This window comes from Acinonyx jubatus, chromosome D4, assembly GCF_027475565.1.
Source record: "Acinonyx jubatus isolate Ajub_Pintada_27869175 chromosome D4, VMU_Ajub_asm_v1.0, whole genome shotgun sequence".
Lineage (NCBI taxonomy): Eukaryota > Metazoa > Chordata > Mammalia > Carnivora > Felidae > Acinonyx > Acinonyx jubatus.
Window position 1 is genome coordinate 48,160,072 of NC_069391.1, and position 27,541 is coordinate 48,187,612.

The 27,541-nt window shown below is 40.9% G+C and overlaps 1 protein-coding gene across 2 annotated transcripts in view; it reads left to right on the forward strand.

Annotated features, from left to right (window-relative positions):
• The first annotated feature begins 3,037 nt into the window (after positions 1-3,037).
• HACD4 (3-hydroxyacyl-CoA dehydratase 4) overlaps positions 3,038-27,541 on the forward strand; it is a 36,382-nt gene continuing 11,878 nt past the window's right edge. The window contains exons 1-5 of one of the 2 annotated variants that reach the window (XM_027047064.2): positions 3,038-3,185; positions 4,453-4,556; positions 7,309-7,436; positions 20,310-20,422; positions 24,903-25,009. In XM_027047064.2, the coding sequence (XP_026902865.1) occupies positions 3,157-3,185; positions 4,453-4,556; positions 7,309-7,436; positions 20,310-20,422; positions 24,903-25,009 (481 nt within the window). In that variant the 5' untranslated portion in view covers positions 3,038-3,156. The remainder of the gene's footprint in view (positions 3,186-4,452; positions 4,557-7,308; positions 7,437-20,309; positions 20,423-24,902; positions 25,010-27,541) is intronic. The other variant, XM_027047067.2, reaches the window with a different exon arrangement.

Below are 27,541 nucleotides of genomic sequence, written 5' to 3' on the forward strand. Positions count from 1 at the left end.
GCCCCGTGTGGCTCCTTGAGGAAGCCCTGAGAAGGGCTTTAGAATTTTGGCAGGTAAGTATTGGTCTGTGAGAAGGCGTGGAGGCAGAAGAGAAATTCAAAGTAGAGGAGAAAAGTTCCACCGAGGCACAATGGCCGAGAATACCTGGTGTGGTCATGGAATGGCAAGCGTTGCTGTAATGGGGGGGGTGGCAGGGGGAAGGGACAGAGAAGGTTCGCACTAGACAGGCTTGTAGGCAAGACGACATATTGTTGCCAGGTGAGCTGGGGAGATCTCTGGGCCCTGAAGCTCCCTCGCCCATCCTGTCTCCCCTTAGTCTCATCACAAGAAAAGAATTCAAGGAGGACCAGACATCGGTTGAGCAGTGCAAATGAAGAGTGTACTAGGGAGAGTCCACTCTTGAGAGGTGAGACCAGGCGAGCTCAACGGACAGCCGTGCCCTGGGTTCGGGTTGCTACCTTTTATTGACAGGTGTTAACTCGGGGCAGGAAGATTTATTACTTGGGGAGAGGATTTGGGGGGGAGCAGAGTTTCCTGCCATTTCTCCCTTACTTGGCCAGAGTCTCCTGCCTTCTAGCTGTAGGAGTTAACGAGGAACCAGCGAGGGATTTTGACCAGGAGAATAGCTGGTACAGGGCTGTGTTTTAATACTTCCGGTAGTCTTCAACTAACGTATGGTAGTCTGGGTAGAAGGAGGAGGCAGGAAGTCTGCTGGAAGCTCTTCTGGTCAAGCTGGCAGAAGCTGAGGAGGACTTGCCAAAGGAAAGGGAGCATTTTACTCCCCACCCCAAGGGTTCTCTTGTGAGTTCTCTTCTGTGTTTATTCCTTGGAAAACAAGGTACAGTTCCCTAACTGATGGGAAGAAGATTTTTGTTTGTTTACTTTGTTCTTTGGCAAGTAAAAAGGGAGCTTTTTGTGTGTCTTTTTTATTCAGGTTCTGGGTCATGAGGAATGGAAGTAGAATACGAGTGGTCAGTAAGGCATCTGGAAAGGATGGAATCCGTAGAATTTGATTGGATGGGGAGACTTCATGATGACTCCCAAATTTTAAACATCAGTGGCGAGGAAAATGGGGGTTTCCCTGTGGGAACTAAGACAGTGATTTGAGGAGAAGGACAGTATGCTTAAACGGGCCCAGTGGGAACTTGCAGTAGGCTCTTCGTGCAGAAATATCCAGAAGCTGTTGAAAAGCCAGAGCTGGTATTAATAAAAAAAGAAAAAAAAAAAAGTAGGGGCTGGAGATAATGCAGTTGGCTGTTGTCTGCGTGCAGATAAAGTGGCGAGTGGTGAATGTCTGTGCGGAGGGATAACACGGTGGCAATGGACAAGATGGCCCAGGGCAGAACTTTGAGAAACCAGAGCAGGAGAAGGAGGAGGGGACCCATCTAGGGAGAAAGAGAGGACCCGAGGTGAGAGAAGTAGAACATACTGAGGTGTTGAGGTAGTGGGAGGGGATGGGAAGTTGGTAAATGCAGGAGGCTGGTGGAGGAGGGGGGAGGAGGATGTAGGCGCAGGGGCTGTGTTTGGTGATAAAGGGTCACTTCCTCTGGGCAGTCTCTTTGTCCCACTCCAGGCCATCCAGGACTGTCTTCCTCTTCCCCAGGCTTGGCCTGCGCCTCGGTGACAGGTTGGCCACCAGTGTTTGCTTGTGTGTCCGTTTGCCCTTTAGATCAAATGCTCTCAAAGAGCAAGGTCTGTGTAGAGTTGTCTACGCGGTGAGTATAGGACGAAGGCTCAGGAAATTAAGGCCACTCCCTGAGAGCAGTTTCAGGAGCGCATTGAGAAGGAAAGTCAAAGTGTAGGGTGTTCGGAAACAGGAAGATGGTAAGAAATGAAAGAAACGTCTGATTTAGAAGACAGGGCAGGCAGGCAGTTATGAGCAAAGAGGAGAGAGAAAGCAAATCACCAAGAAAGAAACAGAATAAAATGTCTAATTCTAGAGTAGGAGAGAGTTGCCTATGTTTCTAAACTGTGGCGTGAGCCAGTGGAAGGGAGTGGATAAGGATGCAACAAGAGACCATGGTCATGCCAGTAATGCCACATGGAGTGATTTGGAGAGGGACCGGTAAATGCAGGGGAGAGATGAACCTCTGGCAGAGGGCAGGGGTGGGTGAAAGTGCAGAGAAACCTAGCTGTCAGAGGTGGGCTATGAGGTGAGGGGTCATAATGAACTGTGAGGAAGGAACCTATGGCCTCATGAAAACATACTCCGGCCTTGAAGTTCTAATACCGCCCTTTATCGGCCACGTGGACTGTGACTTAACATTTTTTCCGAGCCTCAACCTTCCTGTAGGTAAAATGGGGGTACTAGCTTCCAGCTCCAAAAATCAGATGTTGTCGTCCCACTTACTGGCAAGTGCTTTCTTGGCTTGTTGTTTGCTTGGGTTTTAAATTTATTTGGGGAGGTTTCCCTTAGACGGTAGAGACACTGGAAGGCGGTCTGGAGGTGATCAGCAAAGCAGGAGGCTGGCTTTCTGAGCATGGAGCGACACAAAGATGCCATAAGCCCGAGGGCTCAGGAGATTTTCTGGGGGCTGGGCACAGGATAGGAAGAAAGACTCAACGTGAATAAGAGGATTTGCAAACATCTGCGAACACCCGGGGGAAGATTAGAGGGCAAGGATGCCCCTTCCTGGAGCCATCAGGCCCCTTGGCTGAAGAGAAGGTGTTAGGGAGATCGTGCCCACAGCTGACGGGCTCTCACAGGTGAGGGTAATAAGAGAGGCAGGCGCCCACCTGGGACCGGTGCAGCCTTTGGCATTTGGGCGGGAGGCCCCATTAATTTCCACGCAGCTGCAACGAAGGGTCCATCCAAAGATTAGCAAGGCCTGGCAGGCGCTGCGCGAACCCCGTGGGTGCGCTCGGGCCGCCGCCAGGCCCGCCCAAGCTCGCGCGCGTACCGCGCCCCGGCCAGGCACTCGCGGGACAGCGCGCTCTAGCCACTGCGGGAACTTCAGGAACTTGACTTTCATCTTTGGCCCAAAGCAAGACCTTAGGGTTTGGTGGTTTTTTTTTTTTTTTTTTTTTTTTTGTAAATTGCTGAGTGTGGCGAGGCCCCGCCTTTCCGGGCCGGGCTTTGGCCGCCGGGCCGCCCCTCCCGGGCGGGCGCGCCTTCCCTGACCGCGCTGGAGGGCCTGGCGGCGGCCCGTGACACCCATGGCGCTGCCCGCCTGGCTGCAGCCCAGGTAGGGCGCTCGGCCGCGGCGGGAGGCGAGGAGGGCGGGGGAAGGGGCCCCAGGGGCGGGGTTCCATCCCCCCGCGTCCCCCCGGCAGCGCGGCGCTGCGCGGCCCAGCGCCCCGCACGCCCTGGAGCTCTGGACGGGCATTAGCTGGTTGGGTGCTTTCTTCTCTCCCCCCTCCGCCCACCCGGAGTCCTTTCCTTACTTTCTCAGACCCAGCGTTGCGGGGAGGTTTTTAGGTCTACCTGCTGCAGAAACACCTATCGCACGTGTAGATTCCAGGGCCCAGTTCCGGAGAAACTGGTTCAGTGGTACTGGGGGTAGAGCCTGGGGAATGTGAGTGTTTACCCAACACTCCAGGTGATTCTTTTGCAGCTTCAAGAAGGGATCCTTCTTCCCCACCCCCTCCTCATCTGTTGGATGCCTGTCGGCAAGCTACACTGTATATGCTTCCCAGCCTATTTGCTCTCTTTCTCAGAGATTTCACACCTCCGACGAGGAGAGATCCTTGTCTATACAGGCAGGGCCACTCCCATCACCCTTCTGAACCCCCGGGCACACTTCAAACAATGCTCTGCCTAACTACCTCAAACTGTATCTGTCAATCATCCCTTAGTCATCTCCCCAGCAACCCATTTTTAAACTCAGCTTGACTTCCCTTTTCTGGCCGGAGCCACTAAACTGCTTTCTATGTGTGTCTGGCGAAGGGAACGATCTGCCCTTGCAGATACAATAGGCAGTAGCGGGGTGCTGACCCCCATCACGTAATACATTCAAAAGTCGGGTATGGCCAACTACTGAATGATCCGCCCTTTGGAAATGCCACCATCACCACTCCCCCTCTCGTAACCCTAAACCAGTCATCTCAGGTTTTGCACTGAGCAGGCCCAGCTACAGCAACACGTGGGGCACACCAAGCCCTCACCATCCTTTTTTTTTTTTCCTCCTCTCCCCCAAATATTCAGAGCCATCTTTGCAACACTTCCTTTTATTCCTTCGTGAGAGCAAGGTTAGAACTTCCTCAAAGCTAAAGTGAATTTTGAAACAGAACCATATTTGGCTTTAAGCAAACCAAAGACACTCCTTTTAGCAGATAATGCATGCTATGGGGCGGTTCACAATCTGCTGTGCATTACAGAGGCAACTAAATTAAAGACTGCTCTGGAATAGTTTTCTTTTGCTCAGGTGGGCCAATAGGCTAGTTAAGAAATGTGTGTATAATGCTGAAAGGATGATGAAGGAAGTGTTTAATGGTATTTTCCTGTATCTATAGGTATAGAAAGAACACCTATCTTTTCATCTACTACCTAATCCAGTTCTGTGGCCACTCATGGATATTTACCAATATGACAGTCCGATTCTTTTCATTTGGAGAAGGTAAAACTCCAAAACAGTTTTGGATTTTTAACTTTGAATCCTTGTTTTCACCCAGTCCTTCTTATATTAATATTTTAACTTCTGTGAACTTCACCTAATAGCCTTCACTGCTCTGAAATTTAGTAACCACATTTTTCAGTAACCTTGCTTCCTATTGCAGAAACCAAGCCTTTTTGGAGAAGGGGGCAGGTAAGATGAGGGAAAGGGATTTGGCTTCCCTCTGACTAGGCAATTCACCCTGAAAACACAGACATGCCATTGGGGCATGCCATTTCACTCTTCCTTTTTGGTTCCGCAGCAAACCTTAGTGGATTTGAGGGGGCTTGAGGAAATCTATAAATTCCAGTATAACATTTTGTGCAGGGAAATCAGGAATTCACCAAATTCTTCCCTTGTTTTCTTATCCCCCAGGTTTAAGGTAACTGGAGACTACTAATAAGTGAGAGACAAACTTTACAGTCACCAGGGTTCTCTTTGGTCCCCTTCAGGAGTAATGTGTCCCTAAATAAATGACACATCTTCTAGATGACTCGCCATCTATATGGGAGTTGGTATTAATGGTTTAAGTTGTAAGTTTCCTCCAGTTTTCTCAAAAGTAAAGGTTTTGACTAGCGCTTCAATTTGTAAAAAATGAATCACTAAGTGGCTGTCAAAATAACATTCTGTTCACGCTCCATCCCCACGTGGGTAAGTGTCATCACAGTGTACAAATGTTGGGTGACTTGACCGTTTGAGCAACTGCTGGATTCAGCTAAAAGCAAACACCTAGAATATACCCCGGGGAAAGTCCTGCTGTGCTCATCAATTCAGACTTGTGTATCATAAGGAAATTTAATTCTGGGGTTACCAAACCTGTTTTATGTTGCTTTTTTCTTTTTAATTTTTTTTTAATGTTTATTTTTGAGACAGAGACAGAGCATGAGCATGGGAGGGGCAGAGAGAGAGGGAGACACAGAATCCGAAGCAGGCTCCAGGCTCTGAGCTGCCAGCACAGAGCCCGATGCGGGGCTCGAACTCATGAGCCGCAAGATCATGACCTGAGCCAAAGTCGGACGCTCACCCGATGGAGCCACCCAGGCACCCCGATGTTGCCGTTTTCTTACTGTAAATCTGTAGTTAAAGTCTTGCCTTCAGCGGCCTCCAAAGATACAGCCTAAGGCTTGAATTTCATCTATGAATGTTGGGAGTCTTCAAGCAGAGGAAAAGCCAAGCAGTGGGCAATGAACTCTTTCTTATCCTGCCTGGCCCTTCCAGTGGGAAAAATTGCTTTAGTCAGCAGTGTGTTTATTTCTTAATTATTATCCTGCTGTTGTAATTATAGAAGCTACTTATTAAAGACACACAACCATTCATATGGAAAGCAGACTGAAAACAACCAAGTGGGGGTTCAGTACAATTCCTGAGTCCGTGTATAAATTATAGTAAGTAGCTTAATAGCAATCTAATCACCTGAATGGTAACACCTGCTACCTTTCCTGTCCCGGAGCTGTGTGACTGATAATGCTGTGTTGTAGCCAGTGCAGGGCAGCGGATGAGAGCATGAGGCTGTCTGCCTCAGCCATCATCTGTGAAATGGGGATGTTGATAATAGTGTTCACCTCATGGAGCCGTTGAGCAGCCCTCAGTGCTCGATAGATTACCGTCATGTGAATGATCACGGGACAGTAAAGGCCCAAAAGTCCTCCCTAGGTGTTTCTTAACACAGCGGGATTTCATTTTAGATTTTAAACCAACAGATTTATCCTATTTAGAGGAAGGGTTGTTTTCCCTCTTATTTCAGTTCTCTCCAAACACAGCAAGGGCTCTCAGCAACTCCAGAAATCCCCACCAGAGGCCCAAGTTCTAACAAAGATCCAGAAAGCACCAACCAAGTATGTATAGGATGCAAACGCTAGATACACGTTATTTAATATCACATTATTAATGCCTTTTCCATAAAGCTTCTCTGAAATATTTTTCTCATCTTTGTCATTTTCTTGTCCATGGAAACATTGTGAATACGCCAGCTTCTTTAATAAGCTTACCTCTAACCTGTTCACATTTGATACAGTCTAGATTCTACCAGGTTGCTTTTATGCAGGAATTGCTTTACAATATAGGGAATAAATACTATAGCTTTGGCCATGATCCTTCTTTTGCAGATTTTTACTTCTGTTTTTGGAAGAGGAACAATTAAGATGTATTATGATATGAAGTGCTTTCTTTGGTTGCATAGTATTCCTTTTTTTTATTTTAGAATGTGTGTGAGCAAGAGCGAGCATGGCAGAGAGAGAGAAGTTTTTTTTAATGTTTTTATTTTTGGAGACAGAATGAGTGCGCATGACCAAGGGAGGGGCAGAGAGAGAGAGAGAGAGAATCTGCAGCAGGCTCCAGGCTCTGAGCTCTCAGCACAGAGCCCGACGTGGGGCTCGAACCACGAATCGCGAGATCGTGACCTGAGCCGAAGTTGGACAAATGACTGAGCCACCCAGATGCCTGAAGAGAGAATCTTCAGCAGACGCCATGCTCAGCGCAAAGCCCGATGCGGGGCTGAATCCCAGAACCCTGGGATCGTGACCTGAGCCGAAATCAAGAGTTCGCGCTCAAGTGACTGAGCCACGCAGGCACCCTGGTTGCATAGTATTCTTAGCAATTTAGTAGCTGTTTAGGAAATTTCTCACCTGTGCAATGATTTTTATTTCAAAGTGCTACATAGGTTTGGGTTATGACCTAGTTTTTACTTACTGTATCTGTGTTTAATTCCCTGACGCAGATTCCATGGTTGACACTTTTTATGCTATCGGTCTTGTGATGCGCGTTTGCCAATCCATTTCCCTCTTGGAGTTGCTGCACATATGTGTCGGCATTGAACTAAACCATCTCCTTCCTAGGTTTCTGCAGGTAGGTGGTGGTTTTATTTATTTATTTTTTAGCCATGTTATTGACTGTAATCTCTATGCTGTACTTTTCATTCCTGTGACTTATTTGATAACCGGAAGTTTGAACCTCTTAATCTTCTGTATTTATTTCACCCATCCCCCCAACCAGCTCTCCTCTAGTAGCCATCAGTTAGCTCTCTGTATTTTAGAGTCTGTTTGGGGTTGGTTTTGTTTTGTTTTTTTTTTTTTTGGTTCATTTGTTTTTTAGGTGCCGTCTGTAAGTCAAATGATGTGGTATTGTGTTTCTCTCTCTGACTGACTTAGAATAATACCCACTAGCTCCATCCATGGTCTTGCAAATGGCAAGATCTCATTCTTTTTCATGGCTACTATTCCTGTGTGTGTGTGTGTGTGTGTGTGTGTGTGGTGTGGACCACATTTTCTTTATCCATTTGTCTATGGATGGACACTTGGATTGCTTTCATATCTTAACTATTGGAAATAATGCTGCAATAAACATAGGGGTGCATATATGTTTCAAATTAGTGTTTTTGTTTTCTTTGGGTAAATACCCAGTAGTGGAGTTACTGAGTCATATGTTATTTCTAGTTTCAATTTTTTAAGGAACCTCCATACTGTTTTCCATCGTGGCTGCACTAATTTATATTCCCAGCAACCGTTCCCCTTTCTCCACATCCTTGCCCACACGTGTTATTTCTTGTCTCTTTGACTCTAGCCATTCTGCCAGGTGTGAGGTGGTTTAAGAAAGAGGTCCAGTTTCATTCTTTTGCATGCAGCTGTCTCATTTTCTCAACACCATTTTTTGAAGAGACTGTCTTTTCCCCATTGGATACCCTTGCCTCCTTTGTCTACGATTAATTGACCATATAATCATGGGTTTATTTCTGGGCTCCCTATTCTGTTCCACTGCCGGGTGTGTCTGTTTTGGTTCCAGTTCCATACTGTTTTGATTACTCCAGCTTTGTTGTATATCTTGAAATCTGAGATTGTAATACCTCCACTGTGTTGTTCTTCCTCAAGACTACTTTGTCTGTTCGAGGTCTTTTGTGGTTCCATACAAATTTTAGGATTACTGTTTCTGGTTCTGTGAAAATGCTCATGGTAGTTTATAGGGTTTGCGCTGAATCTGTGCTTTGGGTAGTTGGGACATTTTAATGATACTGATTCTTCCAATCCATGAGCATGGTTCTGCAGGGTGGTTTTAATCACATTATCAGTCTTACAGAATCTGTTTTATACTTTGTACTGTTTCCGCCTCCCTTGACTTAAAGCTAGCAGTTAAAAAGCAAACCCCTGCAAACTTGCAACCCAAGTCACTAATACGAATTCTATAAAAAAAACCCAACAAAACAAAACAGAACAAAAACCCCCACCTCATGCTAAGACCCTACGTGGTTAGAAGAGCCATTTGGAAACATTCAGGACAATGACGCTGTTGGTCTGTGCAACCCTTTAGTGATCCTGTCTTAGGGACAGATTTCCCAGCCACTTCCCATGCTCACTGTGCCACCACCCTGGGCAGTGTAGGACAGAGGAGAGTCCTAGGATTGGAGTCATTCAGACTTGGGTTGACACCTGGTTCCTCTGCCTTTCATTGTGGGATCATATCCACAGTCATTGAGCTGTTGAAAAAGACACCACACAAAATATCTGGCAAAGCGTAAATGATCCAAACAGAAAAAACAAGTGTCCTTCATCCATATCAAAAGAATAGAATACTTAGCCCTTTCTTGTTCTTTCTGCCACTTTTACTGAATACAAATGGAAAGGAGAGATATATGTTTATCTAGTATAGCATCTAATCATAGACTTGGGAATCCTACAGACCTGGATTCAAATCCCACTTCTAGCTCTTACTAGTTGTTATAATTTGTTTTTTCTTATGCCAAGTTTTTATTTAACTTCCAGTTAGCTAACATATAGTGTAATAGTAGTTTCAGGAGTAGAAACTAGTCGTATGGATTTAAACAGAAATTGTTGGGGCGCCTGGGTGGCTCAGTCGGTTAAGTGTCCAACTTCGGCTCGGGTCATGATCTCACAGTTCGTGGGCTCGAGCCCTGCGTCGGGCTCTGTGCTGACAGCTCAGAGCCTGGAGCCTGCTTTGGATTCTGTGTCTCCCTCTCACTGCCCCTCCCCCCGCTCGCACTCTGTCTCTCTCTCTCTCAAAAACAAACAAACAAAAAACATAAAAATTGTTCTGAACCAATTGTTGAGAACCAATTGTTCTGAATCATTTTCTCAAGTGATGTGAAAGTAACTTGTATCTCTTGGAGTAATGGAAAAAAACAGGTGAGATAATTTCCTAGCACTTAGAATAGAATATCTGGGAGCTATTGCCATTTGTTCAGCTATTTTTTGTTTCCTCTACTGTATCTTTAGCTCTAGATGGCCAGGTTCCTTTTTAAAGGCCGGTGGAAGGGAAGGTGAGAAATTCACGGGTGGAGATCCAGTATAGGAAATTATTGCTGGTAAGGTGAGAGAGAGAAAAAAAAATACCATGAAAGCTTAAAAGATGGAAATAGGACTGTAATCCTAAAGAGGCTGTTAAGAACTCAGCATTATAAGTTTATGGGAGATTTTAAATTTTACTTATTAAATAAAAGTAGAGAAATAGTGTTCATTAAGATGAAGACATTTTAAGTGTTGAAATATCAAATGTAAAATAAAAGTCAGGATAATATTTAGAGCCTTGACTCCTAATAACAGAGTAGGCAGCTAGCCAAGACCTAGATGGACTTCCCTTAAATGTATTTCCTTACAAAATAAAAGGGAGTACATGTCTGTCCCAAAAGCAGCATATTTGGGAACAAGAGTGATTGATGTTTATTATACGTTAACTAACACAATGTTTATAGTTCCAACATTCCATCATGCTATTTTTAGAGAACAGAATTAACCATCCAGGTTGAATGCAAGTTGTAGTCTATCATGGAATTATTTTACCTGGAGGATGACCAAGCTCGTTGAAAGTCTAAGTCATGTTTTCTTTTGGCATACTTTCTTTTGGTATTCTTTGGTGTATATTTTTGGGACTTTTTACTTTCTTAGGCTAAATTGGCTAATATCAGTTTCATGGTGAAACAGCACTTTCAAAATTAAGAGTAATGTTATTTTAGTTATTGACATCATAAGGCATGCAAGTGAGACACGGGATAAGTAGACTTGTAAGAAAGAAAACAGAGCACCTTAATTGTGCCTAGAAAATGTGCACCTTTTTTACGATTTCCAAAATTATGTAGGCTTGCCTAGTTATAGAAATTATTATGCAGCTTAGAAACCTGATGTCTTGGAGTTCCAGAAATTCCAGACTATTTCAATGTGCTTGTATTCACTATTAATCTAATGTGATCTAATTATAGAACTATGGTCAGTGTAATCAAACTATATCCTGGTTTGGTAATTTAAAAAAAAAAAGGCAAATCTACATTGAATCTTTTTATTCAGAGTGATTTGCAGTGTCTGCTGTTCATGGGGCTCAAATGATTTTTAAGTCTTTTTTGTTGGGAGGGATGACAAGTGAGGGATTTACCACATGAGGGAAGACAGCTACCATTTTCATCCTGGGCTACTATTAATTCTTGTTGTGATTGTTAGCCTTCCTCTTTTTATCTCTTTCAGATTTTATCTGTCCTCTATTTGTGGTATTCATTTACTGTCTTTTCTATAGTTTTCCAAATAGACCTGGTGTTGGAAAAAGCTTTGAAAATCCGTCTCATCATATTCAAAGTTTCATTTTCAACCCCCTTCCTTCATTTGAGCTCTGCAGACAATTAGAAGAATTCCCTCATTATGAGATGACTCGGGAGGCCCCTGCTTTAAAATAACCAAACAAAACTCTAAGGTTGTGTAATCATTCTTGGTTTTCCTGTTTCCCCATTTTTAAGTGAAGAAACTGTAGTTAAGATTGTGGCTAAGCTTCTTTCCACAGTTAGCCTAGCTGATTGCATATGGCATCTTGAAAAATGCATTGGCGTGCAACTGCTTTCAGTGGGCTGAAAAACACGTCCACAAATTTGTGATGTCACTTTGCCGTTACCTTTGCGAGACTAAGTTACGACTGAATTATCTTTTTGGGAAACTGGTCTTCCAAAATCTCAAGATAAGTGATTTCATAAAGCAATAGGAAAGTTTAACTAACTGAACCATGTATCAAATGATTGCGGTGGGTTTATAGAAGGTGTGTTTGTGTTCCGTGTTTTGTTCTGTGCATTTCTGGATGTTGTATACACACGTATTTATTTTGATAGGGAAAAGCCATTATGAATTTCTAAAAGCCATTATGAATCACACACAATTGCAAAAGGGGAGGAAACCCATTGACAATAAGACTAAAATAATTTAATGGAATAAAATTTTTTATGTATTTTCAAAATACACAATATACATTGAATACAGTAAACAGTAATAAATTTTATATATTTAAAAAAACACACTTTAGGAGTAAAAGGCAAACCTATGACATAAATCGTTGCTTAAAGACATCCTTTTTGGAAATAATTACATGTCAATTAAAATTATATAGAGAAGGGGCTCCTGGGTGGCTCAGTCGGTTGAACGTCCAACTTTGGCCCACGTCATGATCTCACAGTTCGTGAGTTTGAGCCCCATGTCAGGCTCTGTGCTGACAGCTCAGAGCCTGGAGCCTGCTTTGGATTCTTTGTCTCCCTCTCTCTTTGCCCCTACCCTGCTTGTGCTGTGTCTCTGTCTCTCAAACATAAATATTAAAAAAAAGTTATATAGAGAAATATAGTAAACTTTTAATTTTATAATAAATACAATATATATAAAACATATAAATATGCTTTTAATTTATAAAATGGGAAAATAAAAAAGGTCCAAAAGAAACACAACTATTTTAACACATGATAATATAAGTGAATATAAAACTAGGCGTTACTCCTCTCCAACCCCTTCCTCCCAAAAGAGTCCCCATGTTTAGCTTGGTAAAAATAAATAAATAAATAAATTAAATTAAATTTAAAAAGTTGAATTGAGAAATTCATTTATTTCAATAGAGGTAATCAAAATAGCTTGGTTTTCATAGTGTGGAAACACTACCAACCCTGAAATACTGATTTTGAAGGACTTTGTTCTGACTTTGTTCAGAAGCCTGAGAAAGAGGTTTTTATTGATCCTCCTGGATGTCTCAACTCCAGGAGAGGGGAAAATCTCCACAAAACTAACCTTTGTATCAGGACATTAGACTGATATACCTTTAGGAAATCCTCAGAGTAATCCAATTTACTCCTTTGTGTTTTGAGAAATGCTTGAAATTCAAAGACTTCATATAAAATCGAATTAAAAAGTCTAAACTCTGCATTCTTCCTTTGCATTGCAATAAACACTGCTGCACATGTATTCATTTTACAAAACTAAAAATCTATAAATCAAAACACCAGGAAATTCCTGAAATTCCTGTGCCTACAAAACTTCCATTTGTGAACCTAAATTGCAAAAACCATTGTTACATTTACTAATAATCCCCTCCCATTCCTGATAAGGGCAAGCAAGCATCTGCTGGTCAAAAATCCCTCCAAGGATCTCACACAGTCTTAGATTCTGAGAACAAACATGAAGGAAATGCCAACAGAGTATTGTAACGTAAACCCTTTTCAGAAGACCGCCAAGTTGCACCCTGATTTCTTTTTAGCTGTGTGGCAGGTACGTTTTTGCATTGCTGGATTAAATAATCTGGTTTTCCATGAAATCACAGAGATTTTCTCTCCACTTTTGAGTTGAGATCAGGTTTACGTTGTTGGAGATAAAACTGTCCTGGAGACTGTCAGGCTGACCTTCTCAATGTTGAATCCTCCTGGGAATGAATGGCACAATTCACTCTGTAGGTAGGATTTTAGGTTTTTCCTTTTTTTTTTTTTTTTTTTTTGTGTTTGATCCATGCAGTTCTTCAGTGTGATCATTAAAAAACTATATTTGTAGTATAATTTTAAAGATGCTGAGATTCGCCTTTTTTATTCACTGATAGTCTTTAAAAAAAAAAAAATTATTTATTTTGAGGGAGGAGGGGCAGCATGTGAGAGAATCCCAAGCAGGCTCTGTGCTGTCAGTGCAGAGCCCAATGTGGGGATCGATCCCACAAACTGTGAGATCATGACCTGAGCTGAAATCAAGAGTTGGACGCTTAACTGACTGAGCCATGCAGGCGCCCTTTCACTGATAGCCTTAATGTACTAATCACTACATTAAATTATATTTATTTTATTAATAATAGCTTACATTTATTTAGGACTTTTTTAAAAAAATTTTTTTTTAACATGTATTTATTTTTGAGACAGAGAGAGACAGAGCATAAACGGGGAGGGTCAGAGAGAGAGGGAGGCACAGAATCCGAAACAGGCTCCAGGCTCTGAGCTGTCAGCACACAGCCCGACGCGGGGCTCGAACTCACGGACCGTGAGATCATGACCTGAGCCGAAGTCAGATGCTCAACTGACTGAGCCACCCAGGCGCCCCAATTTAGGACTTTTTATGTGCCAAATAGTTTTCTAAGTCCATGTGCATTAACTAATTTAATCTTCACAATAACCTTATACTAAATATTTACTATATAATATTAATACTAATTATTATTTCCAGTGTAATTACTTAACACAGAAGTTAAATAAATGACTGAAGGCCACATAAATTGTGGATGGTGGAGTGAAAATTTGGATTTAGGCTATTTGTCTTGAATTCTCAACTCTTCTAAATGTGCTTATTGTATATCTTACCAAGTAGGATATAAATACCCTGAGGGCTGGGCCTTGGTCTTATTCATGGCTAGATCTCCCAGGATCCAGAACAGTGCACTTAATAAGTATGATGAATGATGAATAAACAAAAATATATATAAATAAAATTGTGTCAACGTTTGTGGCTTACAGAAGAAAGTAATTGATGGTTTTGAACACGTTAAAGATCTGCTTCTAAGGTTCTTGACAGAAATTCATAGGATGGAAATAGTTTGGGTTATTTAGTAAAATAATAGTCTTTGAGGCTAATTTTTATTTCTTTTTTAAATGAAGTATAATTAACATACAGTGTTGGGGCGCGTGGACGGCTCCCGTCGGTTAAGCGTCCGACTCTTGGTTTCAGCTCAGGTCGTGATCTCACGGTTCGTGAGTTCAAGCCCCACATTGGGCTCCGTGCTGACAGCATGGAGCCTGCCTGGGATTCTCTCTCTCCCTCTCTCTCTCTCTGCCCCTCCTCTGCTCTGTCTCTCAAAATAAATAAACTTAAAAAAATAAAAAACGTAGTGTTATATTTCAGATGTACAGTATGATTCCACAGTTCTGTACTCAGTGTTCATCACTCTTAATCCCCTTCATCTCTTTCACCCATCACCCCACTCACCTCCCCTTTGGCAACCACCAGTTTGTTTTCTGTATTCGAGTCTGTTTTTTTTGTTTCTCTTTTTTTTCTTCATTTGTTTCTTAAATTCCACATTTGAGTGAAATTATATGGTGTTTGTCTTTCTCTCTCTGACTTATTTCACTTAGCATTGTATCTTCTGGGTCCATCCATGTTGTTGCACATGGCAAGATTTTGTCCTGTTTAATGGCTGAGTAATATTCCATTATATACGTGTACACACACACACACACACACACACACACCATCTCTTCTTTATCCATCTATGGATGCACACTTGAGTTGTTTCCATATCTTGGCTATTGTCAGTAATGCTACTATAAACATAGGGGTGTGTATATCTTTTCGAATTAGTGTTTTCATTTTCTTTGGGTAAATGGAATTCCAGTGGAATTACTGGATCATATGGTATTTCTATTTTGAATTTTTAAGGAACCTCCATACTGTTTTCCACAGTGACTGCACCACAGGCATTTTCACCAACAGTGTACCGATGCTCCTTTTTCTCCACAGCCTCACCAATACTTGGTATTTCCTGTGTTTTTGATTTTAGTCATTCTGACTGATTGATATCTCCTTGTGGGTTTGATTTGCATTTCCCTAATGATTAGGTTAGGGATGTTGAGCATCTTCTCATGTGTCTGTTGGCCATCTGGATATCTTCTTTGGAAAAATGTCTATTTGGGTCCCCTGCTTGTTTTTAATCAGATTATTTGGTGTATTTTTGGTGTTGTATAAGTTATTTATATATTTTGGATATTAATGCCTTATAGGATATAGCATTTGCAAATATCTTCACCCATTGAGTAGGTTACCTTTTTGCTGATGGTTTCCTCCCCTATGCAAAAGTCTTTTATTCTGGTGTAGTCTCAATAGTTTAATTTTACTTTTGTTTCTCTTGCCAGAGTAGACCTATCTAGAAAAACATCTCTATAGCTGATGTCAAAGCAATTATCACCTATGTTTTTTTCTAGGATTTTTATGGCCTCAGGTCTCACGTTTAGGTCTTTGACCCATTTTGAGTTTATTTTTGTGTATGGTGCAAAAAAGTGGTCCAGTTTAATTCTTTTGCATGTAGGTATCTCATCTTCCCAGTACCATTTGTTGAAGAGACTGTCTTTTCCCCACGGTGTCCTCTTGCCTACTTTGTCTTAGATTAGTTGACCAGAGATGTGTGGGTATATTTCCAGGCTCAACTGTTCTGTTGATCTATATCTCTGTCGTTTGTGTCCGTACCATACTGTTTTGACTAATACAGCTTTGTCATGTATATTGAAATCAGGGAATGTGATACCTCCATCTTTGTTCTTCTTTCTCAATATTGCTTTCTCTGTTTGAGGTCTTTTGTGGTTCCATACAAATTTTCGGATCGTTGGGGCACCTGGTTGGCTCGGTTGAACATCTGACTCTTGATTTCAGCTCAGATTATGATCCCCGGGTCATGGGATCAAGCCCCACATGGGCTTCATGCTGAGTGTGGAGCCTGCTTAAGGTTCTCTCTCCCTCTGCCACACTTGTGTGCTCTCTCAAATTAAAAAAACAAATTAGGATTATTCTAGTTCTGTGAAAAATGTTGTTGGCATTTTGATAGGGGTTTCATTAGATCTGTAGATTGCTTTGGGTGGTGTGGACATTCTAACAATACTGGTTCTAATCAGTAAGCGTGGAATACCGTTCCATTTATGTGTCATCTTCAATTTCTTATAGTTTTACCTTTATCTCCTTGATTACATTTATTCCTAGATGTTTTGTTATTTTTGGTGCAATTGTAAACATGATTGTTCTCTTTTTTTTTTTTTTAACGTTTTATTTATTTTTGAGACAGGGAGAGAAAGAGCATGAACAGGGGAGGGTCAGAGAGAGGGAGACACAGAATCCGAAACAGGCTCCAGGCTCTGAGCCGTAAGCACACAGCCTGACGCGGGGCTCGAACTCACGGACTGCGAGATCATGACCTGAGCCGAAGTCGGCCTCTTAACCGACCGAGCCACCCAGGCGCCCCAACATGATTGTTCTCTTAATTTCTTTTTCTGCTACTTTTAATTCTAGAAATTCTCTCTATAGAGGGAATAGTTCATAACTAAAGCTGCCATTTATAAAGTCACAGCTTAGTTTTAGTCACTGCTTAACTTGGAATTTAGGATTCCTAAATAGAACATAAAAATGCAAAGTATTTTTATTTTATAGTCACCATACTTTTTTGAGTATACCACATTATGACAATGTTTCATTTGGCTTAAGTTACTGGTTGTTTTTTTTTTTTTTTTTTTTTTTAATGGTGCTTTTATTCTACCTGGTTTGAGCTATGCTAAACATTAAAAAACCATTAGTAATTAGTCATGTTCTCTTAGGATTTGTTTAAAATGATGAAGTGCTAAGTTCTCACAGGTGTAAAGCTCCAAATAACTGGCCAAATTATTATACATAAAGGCAAGTAATAAATTTAAAAAGTCTGGTCTTCAAAAGTGTTTTGGTGTTGATTTAGAATATCAAGGAGGTTCTTGTTTTAAGTTTAACTTTTTAAAAGAGGCTTTTTTTAAAAAAAATTTTTTTAACGTTTATTTATTTTTGAGACAGAGAGAGACAGAGCATGAACAGGGGAGGGGCAGAGAGAAAGGGAGACACAGAATCTGAAATGGGCTTCAGGCTCTGAGCTGTCAGCACAGAGCCCGACGCGGGGCTCGAACTCACGGACCGTGAGATCATGACCTGAGCCGAAGTCAGATGCTTAACCGACTGAGCCACCCAGGCGCCCCTAAAAGAGGCTTTTGAGGGGCACCTGGTGGCTCGGTTGGTTAAGCATTCGACTTCAGCTCAGGTCATGATCTTACAGTTAGTGAGTTCCAGCCCCCCATGGGCTCTGTGCTGACAGCTCAGAGCCTGGAGCCTGCTTCGAATTCTGTGTCTCTCTCTCTCTCTGCCCCTCCCAGGCTTGTGCTCTGTCTGTCTGTCTAAAAAATAAACAAACATTAAAAAAAAAATTTGAAAAGAGGCTTTTTGAAAGAATAGACTATAACCTGGATATTAGGCATGAGGATAGCCCATGAAATGACAAGGGGGAAAATGTCTTTGTGTGAACGAGGGATTTAGAGTCACGTCGTCTAGATTTTTATCCCAGATCTGTAGGCAAGTCACTTTCACTTTGTAAGATGCAAGGCCCTTTATAAAAGGAAGAAAAAAATTAAAACACTTATTTCTTAGAGTCATTGTGGAGATTAAATGAGGTATGGTGTATGTTTGGAACCTTACACGAATTAACTGGTAAATATTGGCTGTTCTCAATTTAAGAATAGCTCCAACTAGATTCTCCCAGTGTATTGTCATCGAATGGTCAAGTTAGAGTTGAAGAACCATCAGATAATTTAATTGACGTTGTAAGAGGTGTCTTCACATATTCCATATGTATGTATGTGGTTGTGGGGTTTTGGGGCATGTTGATTGCCAATTTCTATGCAATTGGGATTGCATCAGTAACAAGTGGTGATTCTCAACAGGGTGAATTCTATTGTCCAGTAACATTCTCTGTTTTAGGAGATTTCCCCCTCTGTACTCATCAGTTAAGGGGCAGTCTGACATCATGGATAGCTTACAACTCCGGAAACCAAAAAGCTCGGGATCTATATGTTTCTAGGTCTGCCACCAGGGCAAGTCACTTCTCTGGTTCTCCAGTTTTTTATTTGTAAAAAAGGTAGGATTGGGCTAGAGTGGACCCTAGAGATCCATCTTACCAAGAGGTATTTAGGTCTTTTCTTTCTGTAGTGAGCCATAGAATTAGGAATATGTGTTGTTATGTACGCATTCATGTGTATATATCTTCTGAGATTTTTATCAGAAATTAGATGATTTTCCTAATTAGCAGGCACTGACCAAACGGAAGATTAGGTGGTTCCTAAGTACTTATTTGCTCCTCAGATGTTCGCCTAAAATCTTTTATCTGAAGGCTGCCGGGTGTCATTGACAGCAAGCTTGGATCATTTGGTAATTATAATTGCAGTTAAGTATACTTCTTTATGTAAATATAAATTAAGAAACTAGGGCATTGTAAAGAAAGACTAACAAAATAAATACAGCTGTGTAGATAGCTTCTCTAGATGGACTAACGTATGAATCATATGCAATTCCCTTAGCCAAGCAGAGACCCTCTTGACTCAGTGCTGCGGTCATAAACATGCTGATAGAGCATGTGGGCCCAGTGTTGGCAAATCTTGGATTTCTCTGCAGTAGGTGATTTTCCAGGATTAACAAGCCTATGATTCTAAGTCACAGATTATTCCTAGATCTGCCTCAAAAATAAAGACAGCTATTGAAAAATATAAAGCAATCCTCCTTCTTTAAATCACTACTATGCTCCTTCAATCTCCAGTACATTTTCCTTTTACCACTGAAAGCAAAGTAAAATGTTCTCTTAAAAAAAAGAAAAAGAAAAAGAAAAAAAAATGCAGCCTATACAGGGGGTATTAATGTAAGAAGTCACGTTATATTTAGATTGGGGAAGAAGAATGTGTGTTTTGAGGTCAGTAATTGGAGCTCAGCCATAAGTGTGTGAATTCTCAATGATTTGAAAATGCTTACTGACTTGGAAAAAAATGTGTATGTTGAATTCTTTTCATTTTCCACTGGCTTTTAAAGGTTAGGATTGTATTACTTCTCTTCCCCCTTAAAAAAATGCTACGATGACTTAGATGAAATCGAAATTTCTGGGCCCATTATTCAAAACCCTTCACAACCCAGCCCCAACACCTCTTTTATTTTATCTCCTATTATTCCCTTCTCTACACTTTCCTCCAACTGTAGCCTCCAGGGGTTCTCATTACTCCCCAGTACACCTGCATTTTCACACCTCTGCCTCTTTGCTTAGTCTGCTCCCCTGACCTAGGATGCCCTTTCTCTTACTCAGTCTACCTGACAAACTCCCGTCCCTTCTCCCAGATCCCTCTGAAGTGTTACCTGTCTTCATGAGTCTCTCTGGATCCTTTCCCGAAGCAGGTGTCTCCCTCACCTGTGCTCCGTCCCTTCTCCCAGATCCCTCTGAAGTGTTACCTGTCTTCATGAGTCTCTCTGGATCCTTTCCCGAAGCAGGTGTCTCCCTCACCTGTGCTCCCATACAGAGCACTTTAAACGACACCATTATTCACACCGTGTCAGAATTCTGTCCTCACATTCTCCTACCACTGCTTCCCTCCGGAGCAAGGACCATGCTTTCTGCCGAAGCGAATAACAACATGTGTGCCTTTCTTGCAGGGGGAGAGCTATCCCGATTCAGATAAAGTACAGGTTTTCTTTTCTTTTCATTCGTTATATATAATTTGGAGAATACAAAATGCAAAAAACAAAAAGGAGGAAATGAAATGGACCTCTAACCCTACTCCCTCAGAGGTTAACAGTTTAGTATACCTATTTCCAGTGAAAGCATACTTTTAAGAGGGACTGGGGTGTTTAAAATTAGAAAATTACCTACATGCTTACCAGATGATCCTAATTCTTGACTTTGCTGTTTCTTTGTTAGCTCACAGAGAGAATAATCATCCTCTTTGTGGTGATCACCAGTCAAGAGGAAGTCCAAGAGAAATACGTGGTGTGTGTTTTATTCATCTTTTGGAATCTATTGGATATGGTTAGGTAAGGAGGCAAAATAATCTCTTAAAACAAAGCCAAGTTGCTTTTCTACAATGCAACCAGTAATAGCCGCCTACGTTTGGTTACTGTGAATGAGAGAGAAAAACATAACCCCTTTGCAAATTATTTTATCTTGATATGGAAATGTATTTTTAGCGCTTTCCATAATGGGCATATCAGAGATAATGAAAACCTTCTGCGGTATTACAAGAGCAAATCAGCGCATTCAGGTTTCCAGCAGAAAACTTGGCAAAACACCAGTTTGGAATAAACCTCACAGCTGTTTGCTAATGAAAGGCATTCCTTGCAATTGCTCTGGTCCATGTGACTCTAACAAGCAAAGCAAGACTTTTATCGTATCCCAGTCAGGATTTCCAAAGTTGCTTTCTGTGAGTTCCAGAATATTTTAAATACAGGACCTCATCTCTCTGGGGGGAAAAAATGCACCTCCACATGCATTTATTTTTTTATTGAAGTATAATTAACGCACAATGTTATATTAGTTTCAGGTGTACAACATAGTGATTGGACAGTTCTATACATTACTCGTGCGGTGCTCACCGGGATAAGTGCAGTCACCGTCCGTCACCATACAATATTATCATAGTATTATCGGCTATATTCCCTGTGCTGTACTTTTCGTCTCCAGGATACATTTTGAATACATTTCCACTGGGTTTGAATGACTTCTCGAAGTTATTTTATGGATTCCTTGGGAATCCTTGAACCTCAGGTTAAGAATCTTTTCCTCTAGATGATCTTCAGTTTCCTTCTATGTCGAAAACTTCTCAGAGATGGGTCTAGTCTTACCTTTACCAGCAGTGGGGTGAACAGTCCCCTTTGCCCAGAGGCTCATCTTGGGGAGGTGTCCTAACTGCGACTTCAGCTTTCACAATTGAGACCTGCCTCTCCCACTTGCAAGGTCTGGATGTGGTTAGGTAACAAACGAGCCATAGCATTTTAGCTGAGGTTATGTAAATTCTTTGTTTATTATATTGTCAGTAACCTCGCTGAGTTAAAATATTTCTAAATAATAGGTTGAGCCCCTAGAGTGAGTTAGAATGAACTATTCTGTTGAATTCTTTGTGGATATAATTTGTGTAAGGTATTTCTCATTTTTAACTGATAGTTTTGTAGAGTCGGGGCAAATTCCATGGACTTCTGTAGCCCATGACTTTGCGTTCCTGAGACCAGGAGCCCCGTCTGGGACTGTGACTTTCTGATGTCTTGTTCTCTGTTGTGCCCGAATTTCTCAGTGCCTGTTCAGTCTCAGATGAGCTCGGTTAGACCCATTAGAGAACAAAATGACTTAGCATCGGGAGCAGCATCATGATGTCCGGAAGGACTTTTTAACACAGAAGATCTTAGGATGAATCTCACCTCCACTACTTGCTATATAATCTTGGACAAATCACTGAGCCTTTAAAAACAAATAACAGAATTAAGATAATTCATGTACCTTAACATTCACCCTTTTAAAATATAAAATTTGGGGGTTTTAGGGTATTCAAAGATGTGTATAACTATCATCACTAATTCGAGGACACTTTCATTGCATTCAAAAGAAACCCCAAGCCTGTTAGCAGTAAAGTCCCCATTTGCTCCTCCTCTCAGCCCCTGGTAACCACTAACATACTCTATGTATGAATTTGCTGGCATTTCATATGAATGGAATCATATGGTATGTAGCCGTTTGTGACTGGCTTCCTTCACTTAGCATAATGTTTTCAAGGTTTATCCATGTTATAACACATACCAGTATTTCCTCTTTATGGCTGAATAATACTCCATTATATCGATATACCACTTTTTATCCTTTCTCTAGTTGATGGACCTACTTTTTGGTTATGAGGAATACTGCTATAAACATCCATGTACAAGCTTTTGTGTGCACAAAGACTTTCATTTCTCCTAACTTAGAAGTGAAATCCCTGAGCACCTAACTAACCTTTCTCTATGAAGTTGGGGAGGAATTATCTTCCCAGCTTACCCTAGAATGACGTTTTTGTAAATGCAAGGACTAGAAATTTGCCCAACCTAATAAAGGCATCTATAGAAAATCTGCATCCAAGTGATTGTTAATGTTGAAAAATGGATGCTTTCCTCCTACACCCAGGAATGAGACAAGGATGTCCACTCTTGCCACTTGTGTTCAACATTATACTGGAAGTTCCAGCCAAGTTCTGGCAATTGGGCAAGAAAATTATGTGAAAGGCAATCATATGAGGAAGGAGTGTAGTCTCTATTGGCAGGTGATATGATTTTGTACATAAATCATAAGGAATCCACTAAAAATATTAGAACTAGTAAACTGGTAAAGGCCGTAGAATACAAAACCAACATACAAAAGTCAATTGTATTCTATACACTTGTAATGGCCTATCCTAAAATAAAATTAAGAAAAACCGTTTCATTTATAAAAGCATCAAAAAAAAAAAGTACTTAGGCATAAATTTAGCAAAAGATGTGTAGAACTGGTCCCTTGAAAACTATAAACTATTGTTGGGAGAAATTTAAAAATATCTAAATAAATACAAAGATAACCTGTGTTTATGGGCTGAAGACTTAATGTTAGGACTGCAAAACTCTGCAAACTGATCTACACATTCGGTGCAATCCTTATCAGAATCCCAGCTGGCTGCTTGGAGAAAATTGTGAAGCTGATCTTAAAACTCGTGTGGAAATTCAAGGAACTTAGAATAGCCGCAGCAATCTTGAAGAGGAAGAACATGGTTGGACGACTCACACTTCTCAGTTTGAAAACTTCCTACAAAGCAATAATAATCAAGAATGTGATCCTGGCATAAGGATATACCATAGAATAGACTTGTTAGTCCAGAGATTAAACTCTCACGTTTATAGTAAATTGATTTTTGACAAGGTTACCAAGACCATTGTTGGAGGGCAAAAAGTCTTTTTAACAAATGGTGCTGGGACAACCAGATGTCCACCTGAATGGACCCTTACCTCCCACAATACACAACAATTAACTCAAAATGGATCAAAACACTGAATGTAAGATCTAAAACTATAAAACTCTGAGACAAACACGTAGGGGTAAACCTTCATGGTTTTGGATTTGATAGTGGATTCTCAGACACCAAAAACACAAGCAGTGAAAGAAAAAAGATACATTGGACTTCATCAAAAGTGGCTTTAAACATATGAGAAGATGCTTATCTACTCTTGTACTAAAAAGGAAAATAGGGCGCCTAGGTGGCTCAGTCAGCTGAGCGTCCGACTTCAGCTCAGGTCATGATCTCGTGGTTCGTGAGTTCGAGCCCCGCGTTGGGCTCTGTGCTGACAGCTCAGAGCCTGGAGCCTGCTTTGGATTCTGTGACTCCCTCTCTCTCTCTCTGCCCCTCCCCTGCTCACGCTCTGTCTCTCCCTCTCTCTTAAAAATAAACAAAAAAATTTTTTTAAGAAAAATAGATGCTATTTTTCACTTAGATTGGTAAAAATCAAGTTTGATAACCTGCCATGTTTAATGAAGGCTCACGCTGTTGGTGTATAATATCTGTACCCATAGATAAGCAAATGCAAAACTATTTAAGAGATACATAAGAAACTGGCATTGGTCACTGCCTCTGAGGAATGGAATTGGGGTCTTAGAAGGGGAGAAAGATTTCGTTTTCTCCGTGTTTTCAGTGTCAGATTTCTTGGGTTTTTGTTTGTTGGTTGGTTGGTTTTGTTTTTTTTGCTATAGTATGCATTGCCTATTCCAGTAGTTCTCAAAGTATAAACAGATACCTGACCAGTGACACCAGCATCACCTGGAACTTGTTTATAATACAACTTCACAGGCTCTACCTCACATTCCCTAAATGAGACACTCTGGGGAGAGGGCCTAGCAATTTGTGCTTTGCCAAGACCTCTGGGTGATTCTGATGTATGCTTAAGCTTGAGAATCACTGCCCAGTTGGAGAAACAAAAAGATGTGTGCTATTTCATCTATTACATCACGAAGGCAGGTATAAAACCACCTACTGCACCCAAAATGAGATTCTAAGGTCAGTTCTTTTAATTGATCATACGACAAGGCAAAGGGATGCCAAACACGGATTTAGAAGTCACACCTTTATTTTAAAAATTCATTCCCTAGATATTTACGAGTCTGTCCGTCTTAAAACACTTAGCCATGTGCTCCATAAAATGGGCTTAGCTTCTGAGTGGAATTGAAGTCACTGATCAGGGAAGCTTGTAATTGTAATTCACTGAGGGAAAGGAGTTACCTTTTTCTTTGTTCACTTCCATAATTATCCATGATCCACCCCCCGAGACAAACCAGGCTGACACGGTTCCCTTCCCCTTATTATTAGTTTTTTAACCTCTTCTCCTGCATAAATGCTAGGAAGTAAAGTTTGGACTTTGCGCTTTCCAGTTGTATTTCTGTGTTCAATTACAGTGTAAGCTATTTTCTTCCCTTGTTATTTCCCAGACATCAGCAGGAAATGATGTTGATGAGCTCCTTGTCTCCTTTTAGGTACACTTACAGCATGTTGTCAGTCATAGGAATATCCTATGCTGTCTTGACCTGGCTCAGTCAAACGCTGTGGATGCCGATTTATCCTTTGTGTGTTCTCGCTGAAGGTAAGCAGAGTGACTTTGCAGTGTTGCGTACTGACAAAGCAATCTAGTTATAATGGCTCACTAAACTTTTTGATGATTAAATTACTATTTTTGCTACCGCTGACGGCTGACCCAGTGTATCATTCCTGGCACACTTCCCTTGATGCAAAAAAGCCGAGCATTAAGAAACAAAGTTGGAGGGGGCAGCAGCTTTGCTCAGTAGACAAAATATTGGGTGAGGAATGAAGACATCTGAGTACAGGCCCTTAAGTTCATTAACTTGTTATATGAGTTGTAACCTTTCAGTGTACTCATCCAAAAGGGGTTTAACATTTAGTGACTCAGTGGTTATGTTTAATGCATAGAAATCCAGTTCCCTCTGGCGGGACTATCTTTCCTACTTAACTGTCTCCCATGCATCACACTCTGCCAGGAATAGACTCTACCTTTATTTTCATTTCATTTCATTTCATTTCATTTCATTTCATTTCATTTCATTATTTCATTTCATTATTTCATTTCATTTCATTTCCTTCCTTCCTTTCATTTAATATAATTTATTGTCAAATTGGTTTCCATTCAACACCCAGTGCTCATCCCAACAAGTTCCCTCCTACCTGCTCATCACCCACTTTCCCCTCGCCCCCACCCCCCACCTATAGTTTGTTCTCAGTCCTTAAGAGTCTCTTATGGTTTGCCTCCCTCACTCTCTGTAACTTTTTTTTCTCCCCTTCCCCCCCCCCCCCCATGGTCTTCTGTTAAGTTTCTCAAGATCCACATATGAGTGAAAACATATGGTATCTGTCTTTCTCGGCCTGGCTTATTTCACTTAGCATAATACCCTCCAGTTCCGTCCACATTGCTGCAAATGGCCAGATTTCATTCTTTCTCATTGCTGAGTAGTATTCCATTGTATATATAAACCGCATCTTCTTTATCCATTCGTCAGTTGATGGACATTTAGGCTCTTTCCATAGTTTGGCTGTTGTTGAAAGACTCTACCTTTAGATCAGTCATCAGTTTCTCAGGGAAGCCTTCCTCAACTTTCTCAACTCAGTCAGTCCTATCCCCCACCCCCCAGTACAGAATCATGAATCTGTCTTTTATAAGACCTACCTCGGGTGTAATTAGACATTTGTGTGATTCTTTGATTAGTGCCTATTTTCTGTCTAACCTCTGATATCCTTGGGGATATGAGGTTGTCTGTGTTTCCTTGCTTTCTTTCTCTTACATACCCAATATACATGCTCAACAAACACTGAATGAATTACTGAATACAATATAAAGTAAGCTAGTTACTTAGCTTAAATGTAAAACTAAAACTTAAATAATTAATCTGCCTGCAAAAAGCTTGAGGATATTAGGGGAATATATACTTCCTTCTGTAATGGATTTGGCAGACTGGTAGGGAGCTTTCTGAAACAGACATTAAGAATTTTGAAAACAGAAGGCATAAACAAATTAAGAAAGCATATTGAGATAATTGAGGGAAAATATACAGAAATAAATTTAACGTAAAATGGTGACATTGGTGATAATCTTAAAGGGTATACATTATACCCACATGTTTTCTACTTGCCAATGACCAGAGAAAGTTTATATTATAATAAATCACAATAGGTAGAACTTTAAAATGTGTTTTGCTTTCAAAAGAATTACTAATTTTTAGAAAAAACTATGCCAAGAGACTCTAGAGAATACTCCTGAAAATTGTAAAACAAAACAAAACTGAATTACTTATTTCTTTGAGAATGGAGTCCTTCACTCATGGAAACATTTATTAAGTACATTCCTTTGTTGTATCATATGAAAACTACCATAAAGAATATACAAAGGACTAAAGTAGAAATATGACTGATATTTTCCTAAACATAAAGGATGAATAGCTGTATAGAAAGCTTTTTCATTCTTGTTATTTGGTAATGTTAAGTCTTCTCCTTTCTGGGAAATCCATGTTCCTGTATGTTTGCCATAAAACCTGTTTCTTTTATTGAAATTAGATTCATAAACTTACTGCAATTAAAAAGCAAAGTGTATGCAGAAAGAATCCTGGAAGCATATGTGACAAAATATCAATAATGACTCTGGGGGGCACAGAATATAGGTAACTGTAGTTTTATCTTTATGTATTTCTATAGATTTCAAATGCCTCAAAGTATAAAAATACGTAGTTAAGACAATCTACCTGACTTTTGATAACTCTAATATTTTTTAGTAATCTTTTTTTAGTTGCCCCTACAATGATATAAAAGACAAAGACCAAGTTCTTTAGATAACCAAATCAGCCGTTGATACTGATAAAATGCTGGAGACTCAGGTGCAGCAAGTGGAAATCTTAGATGGCACGTATTGCTGTCAACTGCAGATCCTGGGTCCATGACCCTCATTGTGCTCAGGCTTCTCTAACAGCTTTGGTTGCCTGACATTTCCTTGGTCTTAAAATTAAAAAAAAAATTTTTTTTAATGTTTATTTTGTTTTTGAGAGACAGTGAGAGAGAGTGAGAGAGAGAGAGAGAACGTGAGCAGGCAAGGGGCAGACAGAGAGGGAGACAC